Source organism: Xenopus laevis, chromosome 1L, assembly GCF_017654675.1.
Source record: "Xenopus laevis strain J_2021 chromosome 1L, Xenopus_laevis_v10.1, whole genome shotgun sequence".
Classification (NCBI taxonomy): Eukaryota; Metazoa; Chordata; class Amphibia; order Anura; family Pipidae; genus Xenopus; species Xenopus laevis.
The window spans coordinates 221247789-221270545 of NC_054371.1; the positions used below are offsets into that span (position 1 = coordinate 221247789).

Consider the following 22757-nt stretch of genomic DNA (forward strand, 5'->3'; position numbering starts at 1 on the left):
CAGTATTGATCATAAAACTATATATAACAGTAGAGCACAGATTTTACACTGTGTCTGCCCCTCAGCAGCGAAGGCGTTAAGTTTGCCCTGGACATAAAGTCATTTGGCTCATATGTACCTGCCCTGCGCTCTGTCTCACTCCCACACACAAGAGGAGGGACTATTTTACGCGGAGGGATTATGTCCCGTTGTCAAGGGGTGGTGTGACAAGTTGGTGACGGGATCAAGCGCCGGTTTCTCATATAGGAGTGTCCCACACACACCGCCCGCTAGGGGGAGAGGCAGAGAGTGGGCGGCTCCGGGCCGCGAGAGGAGCTCACCCCAGTAGTTTCCCCCTGAACCCCCACATACACAAGCGGCTCCATGGAGAAACGAAGGATGGAGTGTCCGGCGCTGCCGGCGGGATGGAAGAAGGAGGAGGTGATCAGGAAGTCCGGCCTCAGCGCTGGCAAGAGCGATGTCTATTACTATAGGTACAAAGTGGGGGGCAGGGTGAGCTGTCAGGCGTGACGTGATGGGAGCGTCTCGGGTGGGACATGTCAGGCACGTGTAATGGGTCCCACTGACTCTGTGTGACTGACTGACAGTGTGAGTGACTGTATGTGACAGTGTGTGACTGTGAGTGACAGTGTGAGTGACAGCTCATGGACATGCTGAGTGGGACTGCTACTGGCAACCAGTGTCTCAACTCTGTCACATTCTCTACCTGCTGTGTAACTGGGGACCAGTGTCTGTACTGGGGAGAATAAGTACCTGGGCCAGTGTCTGTACTGGGAGACTAAGTACCTGGGCCAGTGTCTGTACTGGGAGACTAAGTACCTGGGCCAGTGTCTGTACTGGGAGACTAAGTACCTGGGCCAGTGTCTGTACTGGGAGACTAAGTACCTGGGCCAGTGTCTGTACTGGGGAGAATAAGTACCTGGGCCAGTGTCTGTACTGGGAGACTAAGTACCTGGGCCAGTGTCTGTACTGGGAGACTAAGTACCTGGGCCAGTGTCTGTATTGGGGAGAATAAGTACCTGGGCCAGTGTCTGTACTGGGGAGAATAAGTACCTGGGCCAGTGTCTGTACTGGGAGACTAAGTACCTGGGCCAGTGTCTGTACTGGGAGACTAAGTACCTGGGCCAGTGTCTGTACTGGGAGACTAAGTACCTGGGCCAGTGTCTGTACTGGGAGACTAAGTACCTGGGCCAGTGTCTGTACTGGGGAGAATAAGTACCTTGGCCAGTGTCTGTACTGGGAGACTAAGTACCTGGGCCAGTGTCTGTACTGGGGAGACTAAGTTCCTGGGCCAGTGTCTGTACTGGGAGACTAAGTACCTGGGCCAGTGTCTGTACTGGGAGACTAAGTACCTGGGCCAGTGTCTGTACTGGGAGACTAAGTACCTGGGCCAGTGTCTGTACTGGGAGACTAAGTACCTGGGCCAGTGTCTGTACTGGGAGAGTAAGTACCTGGGCCAGTGTCTGTACTGGGAGACTAAGTACCTGGGCCAGTGTCTGTACTGGGAGACTAAGTACCTGGGCCAGTGTCTGTACTGGGAGACTAAGTACCTGGGCCAGTGTCTGTACTGGGAGACTAAGTACCTGGGCCAGTGTCTGTACTGGGGAGAATAAGTACCTGGGCCAGTGTCTGTACTGGGAGACTAAGTACCTGGGCCAGTGTCTGTACTGGGAGACTAAGTACCTGGGCCAGTGTCTGTACTGGGGAGAATAAGTACCTGGGCCAGTGTCTGTACTGGGAGACTAAGTACCTGGGCCAGTGTCTGTACTGGGGAGACTAAGTACCTGGGCCAGTGTCTGTACTGGGGAGACTAAGTACCTGGGCCAGTGTCTGTACTGGGGAGACTAAGTACCTGGGCCAGTGTCTGTACTGGGGAGACTAAGTACCTGGGCCAGTGTCTGTATTGGGGAGAATAAGTACCTGGGCCAGTGTCTGTACTGGGGAGAATAAGTACCTGGGCCAGTGTCTGTACTGGGGAGACTAAGTACCTGGGCCAGTGTCTGTACTGGGGAGACTAAGTACCTGGGCCAGTGTCTGTATTGGGGAGAATAAGTACCTGGGCCAGTGTCTGTACTGGGGAGAATAAGTACCTGGGCCAGTGTCTGTACTGGGGAGACTAAGTACCTGGGCCAGTGTCTGTACTGGGGAGACTAAGTACCTGGGCCAGTGTCTGTACTGGGGAGACTAAGTACCTGGGCCAGTGTCTGTACTGGGGAGACTAAGTACCTGGGCCAGTGTCTGTACTGGGGAGACTAAGTACCTGGGCCAGTGTCTGTATTGGGGAGAATAAGTACCTGGGCCAGTGTCTGTACTGGGGAGAATAAGTACCTGGGCCAGTGTCTGTACTGGGGAGACTAAGTACCTGGGCCAGTGTCTGTATTGGGGAGACTAAGTACCTGGACCAGTGTCTGTACTGGGGAGAATAAGTACCTGGGCCAGTGTCTGTACTGGGGAGACTAAGTACCTGGGGCAAAGTCTGTACTAAGGACCAGGCCCATACTGGCAATCTTTGGGTTCTGGCAAATGCCAGAGGGCTGCTGTAAGATGCCAGAGGCATTCACAATTTATTAGCCTGGTGGGGGCTGTTTGGGCCCCTGTGTACTTAAAATGCCATGACCTATTCTTTTAGTCCTAGTCAGAACCTGTGTGGAGATGGGGTGTGGGACATACAACACAGGAACACACCAGCCACTGTTACTGTCCCATATAAAGTGCCACATACACAACAACACCATCAAATTGACTGGGGAAACCAACAGAATAACAGAAACAAAACAAGTCCATAAAACATACACTGAGTCTCGCTGACGGGGTCCTTCATTCTAGAAATGGTACCACAGAATATCCCACAGTGTCTGCACTTAGAGCAAAAATGGTTGAAACAACCTTGTACAGTATGTTTATCAGTCAACATAATTCTGAAAGGTGTAAACCAGTGTGTAACCGGGTCAGCACCAGGGAGACACTGTGGGTCACACTGACTTGTTAGTATACACACCAGTTCCCTTTGTGCTCCTAAATGAATGTACTTTTGACCCCTTTGGGCAGTTTAAAAGGAATTTGGTTCAGAAGAGGAAGAGCGTATATAAAATGTTAGTTTATTGCTCCAGTTTAAAGGAGAACTAAAGCCTAACTAAAGAAGTAGCTAGAAATGTTGTACATTATGTTTTCTGTACCAGCCCAAGGCAACCACAGCCCTTTAGCAGTAAAGATCTGTGTCTCCAAAGATGCCCCAGTAGCTCCCCATCTTCTTTTCTGCTGATTCACTGCACATGCTCTGTGCTGCTGTCACTTACTGAGCTTAGGGACCCACTCACAATATACAGTACACATAGAATAGAAATGTCACAATATAAGGCTGATTAGTGATTAATACACATAATTACTACATGGCAGCACAGAAACCAGTGCAATTAGCATCAGAATTTAATAATCAGCAAACCTGTAGCATCAGCTTATATTACAGCCAGGGAAGCTCATTTTCTGCTGGATAATTAGTGACGAGCCCTAAGCTTAGCTTCTCAACAGCCAATCAGAGCCCACTGAGCATGTGAGTGTCACAGACACTTTCCAAGATGGTGACCCCCTGTGACAAGTTTGAAGTCCTGGATCATTGCTGCTATTGACAAGCTGAAACTTTAGCCTCGTGCAATAAGTTCACTATATACAATATGCCATTTTTAGCCACATTCATTTTTAGGGTTTAGTTCTCCTTTAATTATCAATTCCATTCTCTTGCTCACAGCCATGAAGCAGCTTCAGTATATTCTGTAGTAGTGTGTATTGCTAGCACTGAACCTATGACTACAGTTTGGGGCCTACAAGTTCAGGGAAGAGGAATGAACATTTCTGAGTCTCCTTCGCATGTTTGGGTTACAATTATGTCCCTCAGAAAGCTGGGCGTGTAGATATTTTAATACTTTTGCCTCTCACAGTCCATAGATCTGTTGTACACTTCTGTTATAAACCAGTTAGATACAAATAAAATACATGCTTCTAAATATACAAATAACATTATCCCTCCATAGAGATTGTGAGGCAAATATTCTCAGTATTTCTAAGCACAAGTTTGTAGCAGTGTCGGACTGGCCCGGCGGGACACCGGGAAAAAACCCGGTGGGCCCCGACCCTCGTGGGCCCCCGCCGGGCCAGACCCCTTTACCAATATAAAAATTTTGAAAAAAAAAAGTTTTCGGCGATGCGTATCGGCCCTCGCGCATGCGCACCGAGAAGCGCCGCTCGCACATGCGCATGGCGGCGTTCGAGCGGCGCATACGCATAGTTGTGCCGAGTTCTGCGCGTCGCTGTAGGGGGGCGGGGGGCCCTGGACCAGCAGTCCCGGTGGGCCCCGGGCCCCCCAGTCCGACCCTGGTTTGTAGGGTAGGGTTGCACTGAATCCAGGATTCGGTTCAGGATTCGGCCTTTTTTTAGCAGGATTGGGATTCGTCTGAACTAATCCGAATCCTAATTTACATATGCAAATTAGGGGTGGGGAGGGAAATTGTGCGACCTTTTTGAAACAAAACAAGGAAGTAATGTTTTCCCCTTCCACCCCTAATTTGCATATGCAAATGAGGATTTGGTTCGGTATTCGGGCAAAGCCTTTGCAAAGTGTTCGGCCGAATCCAAAATAGTGGATTGAGTGCGTCCCTTGAAGTAACTGATATTTTTGCAGACGAGAACAGCAGTTTCACTTGGGCCAAACTTTAATCAGGGCTATACTTGATTTTAAAGAGAAAGCTTATGTTTAAATACTTCTTTAAAAGGGAGATATGAACATATATAAAAGTGAAAGCAATATATAAAAATAAAAATGAATGTAATTCGAAACAAATATACAAATTAACAAATATTAATAACAAATGTTCCACGAGTTAATAGTTAAAGGGGTGGTTCAAGTTTGAGTTAGCATTTAGTAATTTACAGAATGGATCATTCTAAGCAGCTTTTCAATTGGTCTTCATTTTTTGTTTTTCATAGACTTAGAATTAGGTGCATTCTTCTTCTGACTTTCCGGCTTTCACTGACCCCATCTAAAAAAATGCTCTCTAAGGCTACAAATGTATCGTTATTGCTACTTTTTATTACTCGTCTTTCTATTCAGGCCTCTCCTATTCATATTCCAGTCTCTTATTCATATCAATGTATGGTTGCTAGGGTAATTTGGACCCTAGCAACCAGATTGCTGAAATTGCAAACTGGAGAGCTGCTAATTTTTAATACTCATCTTTCTATTCATTCTAAGCAGCTTTGCAGTTGCCCTTCATTTTTTATTTCTTATAATTGTTTTATTATTTGCTTCCTTCTTCTGACTCTTTCCAGCTTTCAAACTAGGGTCACTGACCCCATCTGTAAGGCTACAGATGTATTGTTATTGATACTTTTTATTACTCATCTTGCTATTTGGGCCTCTCCTATTCATATTCCAGTCTCTTATTTAAATCAATGCATGGTTGCTAGGGTCATTTGGACCCTAGCAACCAGATGGCTGAAATTGCAAACCAGGGAGCTGCTGAATAAAAAGCTAAATAGCCCAAAAACCACAAATAATAAAAATCAATTGCAAATTTCGAATTAAAAAAACTTCGAAATTCCAATTCAAAAAGACCAACCGAAATGAAGTCAAAGTTTTTTTTTTTGGTCGATTAGGTCCGTTTTAGAATCGCGCATTCGATCGATTTGGATTCGAAGTTTTTCCCAAAAAAACTTTGATTTCTCAAAGTCCACCAATTGACTCCACATAGACACAGGAGGTCCCCCATAGGCTAAAATAGCAATTCGGCAGGTTTTAGATGGTGAACAGTCAAAGTTGAATTTTTAAAAAGACAGTAAATAAATTTCGATATTCTAATTTTTAAATTTTTTTTCAAATTCGAATCAAATTTGGACTATTCCCTAGTCGAAGTACACAAAAAATAGCTCGAAATGCGAAAATTGACCTCGACCTTTGATGAATCTGCCCCTTAAAGTTCATTTAAAGGTGAACAACCCCTTTCATTGCAGACATGATGGATATTCTGTTGCTAACCCGTAAAGAAAGAGAATTGTGATGAGTTTATTCTTGCTGAATTATCCCAGTGCTGTATGTAGTCAAATAGTTTTTAGAATTACATTTTTTTTCAATATGGAAAAAGATATATTTGAATGTAAATCTTTTTTTTAAATTCAGGATGGGGCCCCTCTAAAGATTATTTTGCAGAGGGGCCCGGGCGCACTCTTGTTACGCCCCGGAGAGAAAAATAAGAATATTGTGACGTCAACGTGTAACCACAAACATATTTACACTGCAGATCAGCCACAGAATCATCTGCCCACTCTCCCAAATCTCATTCTGTGCAAGTACCTGTATTCTGACATTTCTTCTGTACAAAGCTGTATCATGCCAGCGCTAAATTCTGCACTAAGCAGGGAACTTCTTGGGACCTATAAAAAGAGCTGTTATTCTGGGATACATCAAGAAACATTGGAGCCCAAATCTGAGGGAGAATGCCTTAGTATTAACAGCTAAAAAAGTAACGGCGAAAAAATGGTCAGTTTTTGTACTAGAATTCCAAAATACTACGCAGCTTTGCAATATGGGCTGTTCTTATAAAGGGCAATTAAACATCCCCAAAACTGGGTGCTCCAGAGATTCGACTGGGTTAGGACAGCAACTTCCGCTCCAATGGTGGAAACCTGACAGTTACTGGGGGGGGGGGGGGTTGCATAAGGGGTTCAACGTGAGAGGCACTAGTTGCAGTCCATGCAATATTGCAGGCTAGACAATGTTGCAGTCCTATGTTCTAAGAAAAATAAGCGAAAAACGGCCTAATCCATTAATTGAAAGTTACTGTGGGGGTTGCATTAGGGGTTCAATGTAAGATGCATTTGTTGCAGGCCATGCCATGTAGTCCATGCAGCGTTGCGGGCCTTGCGATGTTGCAGTCCTATGTTCTAAGATAAATAGGCGGAAACGCCTATTCGTTGCAGGCCATGCGATGTTGTGGTTTTATAATCAAAGAAAATTAGGCGAAAATGGCCTAACCCATTAATTGAAAGTTACTGGGGTGGGAGTTGCATTAGGGGTTCAATGTAAGAAGCATTTGTTGCAGGCCATGCGATGCTGCAGTCCAATCCATTGATTTAAAGTTACTGGGGGGGGTTGCATTAGGGGTTCAATGTAAGAGGCATTTGTTGCAGGCCATGCAATGTTGTAGTCCATGTAATGTTGCGGGCCTTGCAATGTTGCAGTCCTATGTTCTAAGAAAATTAGGCGAAAACGGCCTAACACATTAACTGAAAGTTACTGGGGGGTTGCATTAGGGGTTCAACTTAAGAAGCATTTGTTGCAGGCCATGCAATGTTGCGGTTTTATAATCTAAGAAAAATAGGTGAAAATGGCCTAACCCATTAATCGAAAGTTACTGGGGTGGGGGTTGCATTAGGGGTTCAATGTAAGAAGCATTTGTTGCAGGCCATGCGATGCTGCAGTCCAATCCATTAATTGAAAGTTACTGGGGGGTGGTTGCATTAGGGGTTCAATGTAAGAGGCATTTGTTGCAGGCCATGCAATGTTGTAGTCCATGTAATGTTGCGGGCCTTGCAATGTTGCAGTCCTATGTTCTAAGAAAATTAGGCGAAAACGGCCTAACACATTAACTGAAAGTTACTGGGGGTTGCATTAGGGGTTCAACTTAAGAAGCATTCGTTGCAGGCCATGCAATGTTGCGGTTTTATAATCTAAGAAAAATAGGGGAAAATGGCCTAACCCATTAATCGAAAGTTACTGGGGTGGGGTTGCATTAGGGGTTCAATGTAAGAAGCATTTGTTGCAGGCCATGCGATGCTGCAGTCCAATCCATTAATTGAAAGTTACTGGGGGTTTGCATTAGGGGTTCAATGTAAGAGGCATTTGTTGCAGGCCATGCAATGTTGCGGGCCTTGTGATGTTGCAGTCCTATGTTCTAAGAAAAATAGGCGAAAAACGCCTAACTCATTAACTGAAAGTTACTGGGGGGGGGTTGTATTAGGGTTCAACGTAAGAAGCATTTGTTGCAGGCCATGCAATGTTGCAGTCCTATGTTCTAACAAAAATAGGTAAAAAATGGCGTAACCCGTTAAGTGAAAGTTACTGGGGTGGGGGGTTGCATTAGGGGTTCAACGTAAGAGGCAATTGTTGCAGGCCATGCAATGTTGCGGGCCTTGTGATGTTGCGGTCCTATGTTCTAAGACAAATAGGCTAAAATGACCTAAGCCATTAATTGTCCTGTACAGCACCCATCTGCACAATCTGGTTATTTTGTGGAAATACATGACTGCCAGAATTCCATTCTTCTGATTAGCAGTAGTAATTATATGTGACTCTGCACACACAGCTATTCAGTGAGTCCTGTGGTGAGAACAAGGAGTTCTGGCTCTCTTTCCTGCTTGATACAGATGAATTGGAGATTTCCTACTCCTGCTCCGTAAGGTTTAAATGTGTAACTACCATACTGCACACCCCACGGCCACAGGGGAGCCTGGGGAAAAAGGGGGTGGGGTCTGAATGCAGTGGGTGGAGCCCAAAATGATTTCTGTGGGGGAGGGCTGCTAGAGTTTAGTTACACACTGCATATCTTTGAAACACCTATCTCTGTTTTCATATAGTAACCCCGAAATAATTTTTTTTACCATTTTTAAAGCGGTGGTTCACTTTGAGTTAATTTTTTGTATGTTATAGAATGTCTAATTCTAAGCAACTTTTCAATTGACCGTCAGTTTTCCTTTTTTTATAGTTTTTTAATTATTTTCCTTCTGACTCTTTCCAGCATTCAAATGGGGGTCCACGCTTATTTTTCTGTCTCTTTCCAGCTTTAAAATAGGGGTCACTGACCCCATCTAAAAAACAAATGTGCTGTAAGACTACACATTTATTGTTGCTACTTTTTATGACTCTCCTATTTATATTCCAGTCTCTTATTCAAATCAGTGCATGGTTGCTATGGTAATCTGGACCCTAGCAACAAGATAGCAGAAATTGCAAACTGGAATAAAAAGCTAAATAACTCAAAAACCACAAATAATAAAAAATGAAAACCAGCAGCAAATTGTCTCAGAATATCACTCTCTACATCATACTAATCATTAACTCAAAGCTGAACAACCCGTTTAAATTTAGCAGAAGTTGGAATGGTATGTTTCTTCACAGGGCTGTTAAAAATTTGGAAAAGCCTCTGTTGAAGCTTCCTGAGAAACATCGGGACCATCAAAGAGCAGCTGCAGTAGTAGATGTCTTGAAAATTTGTAGGGGGTTATTTATTAAAATCCAAAATTTTTCTGATTATTTAATTTAAAAAAACTAGACCAAACTAGACCAAACTAGAATCCACAATTTGAACTTATTTATAATATAAAAAGCTTGATTTAATCAGGGAAAAACTTGACAAAATCGAGCGAAAACTCAAATCGAATGTTTTTTTCTGATTTTTTTCAAGCTTTTCCCCAAAAAGCCAGAATTTTTCTGATTTTTGACCAAAAAGCCTGAAATAGTCAGATAATACCAGCGCAGACCAGAGAAACTTTTAAATAGGACAGGGACCTCCCATTTACTTACCGTATATACTCTACCTAATACCTAATTTTACCTCCAAAAACTGGGAAAGCTTATTGACTCGAGTATAAGCCTAGGGTGAGAAATGCAGCAGCTTCTGGTAAGTTTCAATCAAAAAATAGAGGGTTTCTGCTCCCATTGGAGGTGCCGGCGTCCATTTGGATGCCGGCGACCATTCTTGGACGCGGGCGAATATTCCTGGAGACTATTCTTGGACGCCGGCGACTATTCATAGACTGTTTTTGCGCTTGACCCGAGTAAAAGCCGAGGTAGAGTTTTTCAGCATATTTTGGGGGCTGAAAAACTCGGCTTATACTCGAATATATACGGTATATACAACCTTGCAGGTCTGAGATGCCAGATTTTCTGATTCTGACTTGTTTACGTTTTTAGCATTTGGATAACCTCTGTAATCTTCAAAAAACAGGATGAGCTTGAAAATGTTTTTATGACAGGGGCTATTTAAATTCAGACACTTGTTTTAATGGTGTACACCCCCTTTAATCAAGTGGCATCTGACAGAACCACCAGGACATACAGTCGTATGAAAAAGTTTGGGAACCCCTCTTAATTCTTTGGAGTTTTGTTCATTATCGTCTGTCTTATGGAAACAGTAGTATTACAGCAGTGACATAAAGTTTATTGGATTAAAGGAAAACTATACCCCCCAAACAATGTAGGTCTCTATAGAAAGATATTGCATAAAACAGCTCATATGTAAAACCCTGCTTCATGTAAATAAACCATTTTCATAATAATATACTTTTCTAGTAGTATGTGCCATTGGGTAATCATAAATAGAAAATTGCCATTTTAAAAAATAAGGGCCGCCCCCTGGGATCGTAGGATTAACTGTACTCACAAACATACCAACAAACCTTACATGTTAGGTCACATGAGCCAATTAACAGACAGAGTTGTGTCTTTTGCTTCCTCACTTCTTCCTGTTACAGTTAGTGTTGTAGTATTTCTGGTCAGGTGATCTCTGAGGCAGCACACAGACCATCACGAAATGGTGGCTCAAGGCAAGAGATGTAAAAGGGCAATATTTACTTAAATATATATTCCAGTTTGGTAAGATTCTTTAATATGCCACTTAATATGATATGAACTATCTGTTGCTTAAGTGTTCATTTTGGGGGTATAGTTTTCCTTTAACAGAAAATATACAATATGCATCATAACAAAATTAGACAGGTGCATAAATGTGGGCACCCCAACTGAGCTATCACATCAATACTAGTTGAGCTCCTTTTGCAAATGTAACAGCCTCTAGACGTCTCCTATAGTCTTTGATGAGTGTCTGGATTCTGGATGTGGGTATTTTCGACCATTCATCCATACAAAATCTCTCCAATTCAGTTAAATTTGATGGCTGCCGAGCAAGGACAGTCTGCTTCAAATCTTTGCATAGATTTTCCATGAAATTCAAGTCGGGGGACTGTGACGGCCATTCCAGAATATTGTACTTCTCCCTCTGCATAAATGTCTTTGTAGATTTCCAAGTGTGTTTAGGGTCATTGTCTTGTTGGAATATCCAACTCCTGTGTAACTTCAACTTTGTGACTGATGCTTGAACATTATCCTGAAGAATTAGTTGATATTGGGTTGAATTCATCCGACCCTCAATTTTAACAAGGGCCCCAGTAGTCCCTGAACTTGCCACACAGCCCCAGAGCATGATGGAACCTCCACCAAATGTGACAGTAGGTAGCAGGAGTTTTTCTTGGAATGCCGTGTTCTTCTTCCGCCATGTAAAGCGTTTTTTGTTATTTCCAAATAACTAAATTATTGTCTCATCAGTCCAAAGCACTTTGTTCCAAAATGACTGTGGCTTGTCTAAATGAGCTTTTGCATACAACAAGCGACTCTGTTTTTGGCGTGATTGCAGAGAGGGCTTCTTTCTCATTCCCCTGCCATACAGAAGTTCTTTGTGCAAATTGTGCTGAATTGTAGAACGATGTACAGATACACCATCTGCAGCAAGATGTTCTTGCAGGTCTTTGGAAGTGATCTTTGGGTTGTCTGTAACCATTCTCACAATCCTCCGCATAAGCCGCTCCTGTATTTTTCTTGGCCTGCCAGACCTGGGCTCCTTACAGTTGAAACTGACAGTTTAAACCTCTGAGACAGCTTTTTGTAGCCTTCCCCTTAACCCTGATACTGATCAATCTTTGTTTTCAGATCTTTTGAGAGTTGCTTTGAGGATCCCATGCTGTCACTCTTCAGAGGAGAGTCAAACAGAAGCACAACTTGCAATTGGCCACCTTAAATATCTTTTCTAACGATTGGACACACCTGCCTATGAAATTCAAATCTTAACGAGCTAATCCAACCAATTTGGTGTTGCCAGTAATCCGTATTGAGCAGTTACATGCATTCAAATTAGCAAAATTCCAAGGGTACCCACATTTTTGCACCGCCAGGTTTTCACATTTGATTTAATTTCAAACTGAATACTGCTTCACTAAAAATCTTTGTCCAGAAAACACCCCAGTACTCAGATGTTCCTGGGAAATGAAAGACATACCACTGTTCTCTTATTTGTTGAAAGTGGACTAAATTATTATACAGGCTGAGAGGGGTTCCCAAACTTGTATTACAGAATGGGAAAGCCAAATACTGCTTTTACTTGTAGTTATATTTACAAACTATCTGCCCCAGGTTACAAGATGTTGAACTTGATACAGGAGTCGATTCCAGCACTCCCTGCATTCGATTCCTGAGAATCCGCTCAGCCCAAAGCATCAAAATTTTAGATTTTTCTTTAAAAAATTCATTTTTTTTTTTAAAAATAGTTGAATCTATTGCTGAAAGCAAGTTGTTCCGTTTCCAAGAGTTTTAAAAGTATTTTCTTTTTTTTAGTCCAAATGGTAAGAAATTCAGAAGCAAGCCTCAGTTGGCAAGGTACCTGGGAAACAGTGTTGATCTCAACAGTTTTGACTTCAGAACGGGAAAGATGATGCCCAGTAAATTGCAGAAGAACAAACAGAGACTAAGAAATGATCCTCTCAATCAAAATAAGGTTTGTTAGAAGCCCTGCTGCTCCTATAGAGCCTTAACAAGTTTCTCTACGCTAATTCTCCTTTCTGAAGCTCCTTTCCATCAGCTGCTTGCAGACACAGTATAAGCCCTACTTATAAGCTGCTTCTATCTCCTGTTTATTTTCCACTAAAGGGGTTGTTCACCTTCCAAACACTTTTACAGTTGAGTTGTTTTCAGATTGTTACCCAGAAATAAAGACTTTTTTCAATTACTTTACTGTTTTTCCAAAATTGAAGTTAAAAGTTTAAAGGGGTGGTTCACCTTTAATGTAACTTTTAGTATGTTATAGAATGGGCAATTTTAAGCCTTCATTTTTTCTTTACTATAGTTTATGATTTATTAGCCTTTTTTTCTGTATCTTTCCAGCTTTCAAAAGGGGTTCACTGACCCCATCTAAAACCAAATGCTCTCTAAGGCTACAAGTTTATTGTTATTTCTTTTTATTACTCATCTTTCTATTCAGGCCTCTCCTATTTATATTCCAGACTCTTAATTAAATCAATGCATGGTTGCTAGGGTATTTTGGACCCTAACTACCAGATTGTTGAAATTGCAATCTGGAGAGCTGCTGAATAAAAAGCTAAATAATAAAAACTAAACACAATAATAAAATTGAAAACCAATTCCAAAGAATATCTCTCTCTACGTCATACTTAAAGTGATTTAAAGGTGGACAACCCTATAACTTTGGAGTAACAGTAGCTAATGCAGTTTTAGGCAGATGATTTTTGCTCATAACCATTACATTGCCGAGAGATAATCAACTGCACAAAATACACTGGATAATTTCTATTCAGAGTTATAAAGTGGTAACTTTTTTGCCCCCCCCCCCTCAGTCTACCCAACAGGGCAACAAAACCTCACGTTAACCTGTATGTTAGATGCACCTCAGTGGTAAATGCGAGAAACACCAGGGACTAAAAATGCAGTTCTCAGTCTGCTGGGAAACTAGTTTAGGAGCCCTATGTAGCTGCTGTGGGCAATGTTTACTTTGAAGCTTTTGTTCTCCCCTATAGTTAGGGGGTATAGTACTTCTGACCAGGGCCAGGCCAAGGTATTTTGGCACACTAGGCAAGGGCCCGGTCCGGCATTACCATTTCCCACCTTACTATTCATATTGCCCCCTGTACCTGTGCCAGCAGCTATTGTGTTGCTTCATGTTACCTGTGCCAGCATCTATCCTATTGCCCCCATTTGTGCATGTGCCAACGGCAGTCAATCCCTCACATTGCTCCCAAGATCCCAGTCTGTACCTGTGCCAGCATAAGCCAAAACATCCATCATATTGTTACCCCCAAACTGTACCTTTGCCAGCGGCAGCCAAAAAATCCATCATAATGCCCCAAACATCTGTGTGCCTGTGCCAGCAGCCACCATATTGCCCCCTGATCTGTCCATCAGCAGCCAAAATATCCATCATATTGTACCCCCAAAAAAATCCATCATATTGACCCTAATTTGTACCTGTGCCAGCAGGAGCCAAAAATCCATCATATTGCCCCTAATTTGTACCTTTGCCAGCAGGAGCCAAAAATCCATCATACTGCCCCAAACATCAGTGTGTCTGTGCCAGCAGCCACCAATATTGCCCCATGTACCTGAGCCAGCAGCAGCCAATCCCTTATATTGCCCCCGATCTGTACCTGTGCCAGCAGCAGACAAAATATCCATAAAATTGCCCCCAACTATATACTTGTGCCCGCAGCGGCCAAAATATCCATAAAATTGCCCCCAAATATGCACCTGTGCCAACAGCAGCCAAAAAGCCATCATATCATCTGTTTACCTGTGCAAGCAGCAGCCAAGATATTGCCCACAAATATGTACCTGTGCCAGCAACTGCCTGTTCTTGCCATAGTACAAATCACAGGTAAGAACAGGCAGTTTATAAAATTGAAAAACTATTAAAGGTCAAGCAAACCAAAAAGACAGCGCCTACTCTGCCTACCCCTAGTTCCCGCCCTGCTACTGACTGAATAAAAAGGTAAACGTGACCCTGCTCTAAACAGTCATTTTCTCTATATCTACCACATTGCTGAAATAATGAAATAACATGATGGTTCCTTTTGATATCCTATTCCTTTGATACTGTATCTAAATAGAACACCAAGTAGGATGGTACAAAGTAACATTATCTGGAACCTATTAATATAGGACAAAAACTAAACGTAACACACAGATAAACCTATTGTAAACAACTTTTCCAATTGACCATCATATGTTTATCTTTTATAGATTTTTTTTTACTTATGAGTCTGCTTCAAACCAGGGTTGCCAAAAAAACAAACAAATTGACTGTGATGTATTGCATTTGCTTTAGTGTTTGACCACATCCGAAAATTGTGTCTTTGAATTATTATATTATAGTAAACCCCCTTTATTAAATCTATAGTTATCCAGCCAGGGAGGCAGTATTTAACGGTTTCTAAACTGGGCTAGAACTCTCTAATGGCAGCTTTCCTGGTGTTAAAGGGGTTGGGCACCTTTAGATTAACTTTAAGTCTGATTTAGAGAGTGATATTCTGAGACAATTGGTTTTCATTTTTTATCATTTGTGGTTTTTAACTTATTTAGTTTTTTATTCAGCAGCTCTCCAGTTTGCAATTTCAGCAATATGGTTGTTAGGGTTTAAATTACCCTAGAAACTATACAACAAGACTAGATAGACTATGAATAGGAGAGGTCTAACTTGAAAGATGAGTATAAAAAGTAGCAATAACAATACATTTGTAGCCTTACAGAGCATTTGTTTTTAGATGGGGTCAGTGGTCCCCATTTGAAAGCTGGAATAAGTCAGAAGAAGTCAAGTAATTCAAAAACTATAAACATTAAATAATGAAGACCAATTGAAAAGTTGCTCAGACCTGGCCATTCTATAACATACCAAAAGTTAACGTAACGGTGAAACACCCCTTTAATTAGGGAGCCATGACAAATGTTGTTGAACTAACTATCTCCTGTGAAAGGGGGGCCTTGAGCAGTGGGCTGGACTTGAAAAGAATAATGGCAGCTCCCAGGGGTTGGGATGGTGAGTGCATATTTGTTTCTGTTGCTAAGGCTGACACTGTATAACAACAACAAGAACTTGCCTTGGGTACTGTTGCGTTTTATGAAGAATCGTTCAAGATGAGCAACATGGAGTGAAATAAAGACACAGATATGTAGAGAGGGGATGTACATGTAATAGCTGTGAATCTATGCATTTGTCTTTATATGATGTAAGGAAGGGATGCACCGAATCTACTATTTTGGATTCTGCCGAACCCCAGAATCCTTTCTGACAAATACCGAACCGAATCTGAACCCTATGCAAATGAGGGCAGGGAGGGGAAAAAATAGCCATGTGGCAAAACTGTTTTTTACTTCCTTGTTTTGTGACAAAAAGTCACATGATTTTAAGGATTCGACTTCGACCAGACATAAGGACTCGTCTGAATCCGAAAGCTGGCCAAATACCGAACCGAATCCCTGATTCGTTGCATCCGTAGGCAATGCTGTTCAGTATATTTACAATATCCAGTAAACACAATCCAATAATAATAATGTAATTCAAATAAACGGTTGGAGCTGTTGGGCTGCATGTAGGCCAAATTAAAGAAGTAGGTAGAAATTTTGTAATTATGTTTTGTGCTTCTGTACCAGCCCAAGGCAACCACAGCCCTTTAGCGTCTCCGAAGACGCCCCAGTAGATCTGCGTCTCCGAAGATGCCCCAGTAGCTCCCCATCTTCTTTTCTGCTGATTCACTGCACATGCTCTGTGCTGCTGTCACTTACTGAGCTTAGGGACCCACTCACAATATACAGTACACATAGAATAGAAATGTCACAATATAAGGCTGATTAGTCATTAATACAGATAATTACTACATGGCAGCACAGAAACCAGTGCAATTAGCATCAGAATTAAATAATCAGCAAACCTGTAGCATCAGCTTATATTACAGCCAGGGAAGCTCATTTTCTGCTGGATAATTAGTGACGAGCCCTAAGCTTAGCTTCTCAACAGCCAATCACAGCCCACTGAGCATGTGAGTGTCACAGACACTTTCCAAGATGGTGACCTCCTGTGACAAGTTTGAAGTCCTGGATCATTGCTGCTATTGACAAGCTCAAACTTTAGCCTCGTGCAATAAATTCACTATATAAAATATGGCATTTTTAGCCAGATTCATTTTTAGGGTTTCCTTCTCCTTTAAAGAGCAACAGCTGCCCTTTGGGCCTACATTTGGACGGCACTAATTTGATATATTATGTTTTTCTCATCAAGTAGATAATATGGCACAATTCTGAACTGAGCTTATGTGTTATGGGCTTCTTTTGTGCTATGGGGAGAAAGGAGAAATACCTGGAGGGCTGAACAACTACTCCCAATAAAGTATGTGTTTCCATATGGATGGCTGTACAGGTATGGGACCTGTTATCCAGAATGCCTGGGATCTGGGGTTTTCCAGATAAGGGATCTTTTCTGTAATTTGGATCTTCATATCATGTAAACATTAAATAATCCCAATAGGTTGGTTTTGCCTCCAATAAGGATTAATTATATCTTAGTTGGGATCAAGTACAAGTTACTGTTTTATTATTACAGGGAAAAAAGAAATCATTTTTAATAATTTGGATTATTTGGATAAAATTGAGTCTATGGGAGACGGCCTTTCTGTAATTTAGAGCTTTCTGGAAAACGGGTTTCCGGATAATGGATCCCATACCTGTGGTTTAGCTGGGATTCTGATGAAGTGCCACCTTACATTCAGACATGATCTGTTTGCTGGTGTCTGCTCTATGGGAGATGGTGACATGCAAGGGGGTGTTGTATATACTGTATTCTGAAAGTGTGTGTTTTGTTTTGTGTAGATGTTCCTTCAGGTGTGCAACAAACACAGATATTCTAGCTTGTCCCACACTGCCCAACTTGTGCATTTTCAGAGAAATCATAGTCAACCCTTTCTAAATCTTGGACCTTTTTATGCTACAATCGTCTTTACTGGGAAAATACCCTCCTGCTTTAAAGGGGTTGTTCACCTTCAAACGCCTAGTTGGTTTCAGATAGATCACCAGAAATAACGACTTTTTCCAATTACTTTCTATTTTCTATGTGTCACCGTTTTTCTAATATTCAAGTGTAAAGTGTCATTTTTGCAACTTGAACAGCAGCTCTGGAAGGAGGGGGGTCGTCGACCCTGTAAACTGTTCTAAATTGATACATTTAGTGGATCCATTTCTTATCTTTGTCCCTGCTGAGCAGAATCTCTGAGTTTCGTGGTTGTTCACCTTCCAAACACTTTTTTCAGTTCAGTTGTTCCCCAGAAATAAAGATTTTTTTTCCATTTTCTTTCCATTATTCATTTTTTACTATTTTTCCAAAATCTAAATTTCAAGTTGAATGTTTGTGTCTCTGGTGTTTGAGTCTGGCAGCTCAGTAATTCAGGTGCAGACTCTAAACTGTTAAAATTTTGCAACATTTAGTTGATCCATTTCTCAGCAGTATCTCTGGAGTATTAGCAACTATTGTATCAATTCTAACAGCTGCCTGTAATGAAACCCAGGGATTCTGCTCAGTAGGGACAAAGATAAGAAATGTATCAAATAGTATAGGGTCGGCGACCCCCCCTTTCCCAGAACTGCTTTTGAAGGTGAAAATTTACACTTCAATATTAGAAAAACGGTGACACAAAGAAAATAGAAAGTAATTGGAAATAGTCGTTATTTCTGGTGATCTATCTGAAACCAACTAGTTGTTTGAAGGTGAACAACCCCTTTAAAGGCAACTGTTAGAATTGATACAATAGTTGCTAATATTTCACAGATGCTGCTGAGAAATTTATCAACTAATTGTATCAACTAAATGTTGCACAATTTTGACAGTTTAGAATCAGCACCTGAGCTGCCAGACTGAAACACCAGAGACAGGAATATTAAACTTTAAACTTAGAATTTGAAAAAAAAAACTGTAAAGAATAAATAATGAAAAGTATTTTAAAAAAAAGTCTTTATTTCTGGGGAACAATCTGAAAAAAAAATTGGAAGGTGAACATCCCCTTTAAAGGCAGCTGTTAGAATTGATACAATAGTTGTTAATATTTGACAGATGCTGCTGAGAAATGGATCAACTAATTGTATCAACTAAATGTTGCTCAATTTTAAGCTGCCACACTGAAACACCAGAGACAGGAATATTAAAGGGCACCAATCATAACTAAAATCATTTTCTTAGTAAACACACTATGTGAAAGTTCAAGAAATCCGATTTTTAAAACAGTTAGAATTGTTTGTATGATGTAAATGATCAGCTCACTATTCCTTCTGCAAGATCTCCCCTATCTCCCCTGCAGTTCTAGCTGAGGCAGCCATCTTGGATTTCACTGGCTCCTCCTACCTATATCTTCTCAGCCAACTGCAGCTCTGAAATCTCGCACATGCTCAGTTGAAATTCCTGGTTGCTTATCAACCCTTCTAAGTTATTTTCAAATCAGCCAAACCTGTGTGTTAGTTGCTGTTCAGTAGTGCTGCCACCTGCTGGAAGTTAGTGTGTGCCCTTCATAATAACGTCACCAGCAGGGGACAAGTTAGGGAAATCTCCTGATACCTCTAGTGGAGGAGTTTTCTAAAACAAGGCATTCTGGGTAGAATACTCAAAGCAGTGTTACAATCTGAGCATGCTCCTGAAGTTTGCATATTATAGTCTCAGTATGGCCTCCCTCAGTGAAAGAACCCAAAGTGTTTTACAAACGTCTTTATTTCTGGGGAACAATCTGAAAACAATGGAACTGAAAAAATGTTTTGGAACATCCCCTTTAACCTTTCATTCATTAAATTGCGCTTGCAAGGCTTGGGGAGCATTGTTTTGCAATGAATGTAAAGTAAGTGTGTTTAGTTTAATACCCAACTAAAGGATCTGTGTAAGTCAAAGTATAACACTGTCCTTATTTCTGGATATGATCCAGAACAAATAGTAGTGACGTTTCGTGCAAAGACAGATTTATATTGTACAGTATTGGGTCTCAAGCTCTACTATGTCCCATATTCCAAAGCATTTGTAAAGGTCTAGTTCAGCAACAGTGATAAGGTAGGCATTCTAGTTGAGCACTGTTCAGATAACCAGTGGCGGCTACTTGGTTAGTAAGTACTAACACAACACAAATGTGAAAGAACAGAGAGCCCATGAAATGGAGAATTAAATTGAGTTTGTTTTGTCATATCTGAATAGAAACCCACAGCCGCAAGCTGTGCAGCCCTCCTCTCCGAGGCGTTGGTTTCAGAGAAAATAAAATGACTGCTGTCATGTTTGGATATGACTAAAAGTACAATTGTACATGTAAGGGTCTGTTTAAAGTTGGGCTGTATGTGATGGCAATGATTTCCTACACAACCAATGTGATTGTTCTACTGGATATTCCATTGTGAGTGTTACATCCATGCAGGCCAGGACTGGCAATCTGTGGGTTCTGGCAAATGCCAGAGGGGCTGCTATAAGGTGCCATAGAAAGTCACTATTTAGTGGGCTGGTGGGGGCTGTTTGGGCCTCTGTGTACCTGAAATGCCAGGGCCTATTTTAATTCTCAGTCCGGACCTGCATCCATGTGATCCGCTAGACCAGATTGTGTGGGGAAACGACTTCTCTAAGAACAGTTCATTTATCTAATACTGTTAGTGGTGAAGTAGTCCCCAAGTCTTTTTATGCAGATACTAATGATACAATTGTGGCTTTTGTCTTGCAGAGTAAACCAGACTTAAACACGACGTTACCTATTCGACAAACTGCCTCAATCTTTAAACAGCCAGTGACCAAAGTTACCAACCACCCCAGTAACAAAGTGAAATCAGACCCCCAGAGGGTGATTGAACAACCCCGGCAGGTAAATGGCTTTATAGAGAACCTCTTCTTTTCTTTGTACAAGCTGTAATACATGTTGGATCTTGTTGGGTTCGGTGTTTAAAATTGCAGGCTACTTATACCCTTAACAAGGTTAGCGGTTCCTTGGTGGCTGTCTAAGGGCCGTTGTAAGGTTTTCAAAGGGTATTTCTGTGTTTCACCAAAATTTTGGATGGCTCTGTGCACTCATCAGCTACAAGTTTGCCATTCATTTAACAAAAAATTATTAACATTTCCTTGGAAAATGCTGCAGTGCTAGAATGCTACACCCAACTTTTCATCCTTTCAGACAGGTAATTCCAGACATCAGTAATGCCTGAACATTCCTGTACTTTCTTTACTTTTATATTATTTTAGATCAATCTAAACTGTCCTATATGTATGTATCTTATCAATCATCTATCTATGTAGGACTGGGCCCCCCCCCCTTCCCGCCGTGCTGCAATTGCACACACGTACTGGGTTTTGCTGCGACCGGAAGCTCATTTCTGCAGGAGCAGGTCTAGGCCAGTGGGACATTGTCCAGCCAGCCCAGTCCGACCCTGTTTCTTTCTATCTATTTATCTATAATCTATCTATCTATCTATCTATCTATCTATCTATCTATCTATCTATCTATTGATCTATAATCTATCTATCATCTATCTATCTATCTATCTATCTATCACATTTCTATTTATTTATCATCTATCTATCATCTATCTATCCATCATCTATTTATCTATCATCTATCTATTTATTTATCATCTATCTATCTATCTATCTATCTATCTTTCTATCTATCTATCATCTATCTATCACAAAATCCATACAAATACTGTGCTCAACCCAATAGCAATATATATATATATATATATATATATATATATATATATATATATATATATATATATATATATATATATAGTCCAAAAATAAAAGGAAGCACTCACGGCATAAAGGTTATTAGAAGTCCTTTACTGAATCATATAAACATCTATGCGTTTCGGTACCTCAAGGGACCGTCATCAGGATCCCTTGAGGTACCGAAACGCGTAGATGTTTATATGATTCAGTTACGGACTTCTAACAACCTTTATGCCGTGAGTGCTTCCTTTTATTTTTGGACTTTATATTGAATTGGGTTAGCACCCGGCGAAATGATCGAATGGCGGAAAATTACATTTTCTTTTATTAGGCTTTCAAGGTTTAAATTCTCAAACGTGGTTGCCCTTTTATTGGCCACCACTGGGATCACCTGACTATAGCTGGAAGGGAGGGAGCTACAACATGGAGCTGGCCACTGCTCCTATAGTTAGGTGATCCCAGTGGTGGCCAATAGTCAGGTGATCCCTGCTCACTCATAGCTCTGAGCTCAGATTACAGCAGGGAGGGGAGGAGAGGAAGAGAGAAGCAAACTGAGCATGCTCAAGCCCTAGCCCTGGAGGTTTAAGCTGAAAACAGGTAGTCTGATACAGAAGTCCGTGTGTACACAATACAAGGAAAGAAATGCTGTGTTTCTGTTGACAGAGGACTGAGGGTTTACTGGTGTATTCATATAGACCTTTCTACATAGTAACATAGTAAGTAAGGTTGAAAAAAGACACATGTCCATCGAGTTCAACCTTTTTTTTTTTTTTTTTTATTAACTACCTATCTGCCAGTTGATCCAGAGGAAGGCAAAAAAAAACCTATCTGAAGCCTCTCCAATTTGCCTCAGAGGGAGAAAAAATCCTTCCTGACTCCAAAATGGCAATGGGACCAGTCCCTGGATGAACTTGTACTATGAGCTATCTCCCATATCCCTGTATTCCCTCACTTGCTAAACACCATCCAACCCCTTCTTATACCTATCTAATGTATCAGCCTGTACCACTGATTCAGGGAGACAATTCCACATCTTCACAGCTCTCACTATAACAAACCCCTTCCCAATATTTAGGTGGAACCTCTTTTCTTCTAATCGGAATGGATGACCTCGTGTCAGCTGGAAAGACCTACTGGTAAATAAATCATTAGAGAGATTATTATATGATCCCCTTATATATTTATACATAGTTATCATATCACCCCTTAAGCGCCTCTTCTCCAGCGTGAACATCCCCAATTTGGCCAGTCTTTCCTCATAGCTAAGATTTTCAATATCTTTTACCAGTTTAGTTGCCCTTCTGATAAAGCTTACTTAATTTTAGCCTTTCCTTCTCCTTTAACCTTGAAAGCAACAAGTAAGTTGCAGTTAAAACTTAATCCCTATGTAAAATGAAGCAGTAGAATTCTTAATGAATCAGATGA

General features: G+C 41.3%; 1 protein-coding gene across 1 annotated transcript in view; it reads left to right on the forward strand.

The window, feature by feature from the left end:
* Window positions 1-240: 240 nt before the first annotated feature.
* mbd2.L (methyl-CpG binding domain protein 2 L homeolog) overlaps window positions 241-22757 on the forward strand; it is a 60622-nt gene continuing 38105 nt past the window's right edge. The window contains exons 1-3 of the mRNA XM_018266883.2: window positions 241-473; window positions 12434-12593; window positions 20332-20469. Of these exons, the coding sequence (XP_018122372.1) occupies window positions 364-473; window positions 12434-12593; window positions 20332-20469 (408 nt within the window). The 5' untranslated portion in view covers window positions 241-363. The remainder of the gene's footprint in view (window positions 474-12433; window positions 12594-20331; window positions 20470-22757) is intronic.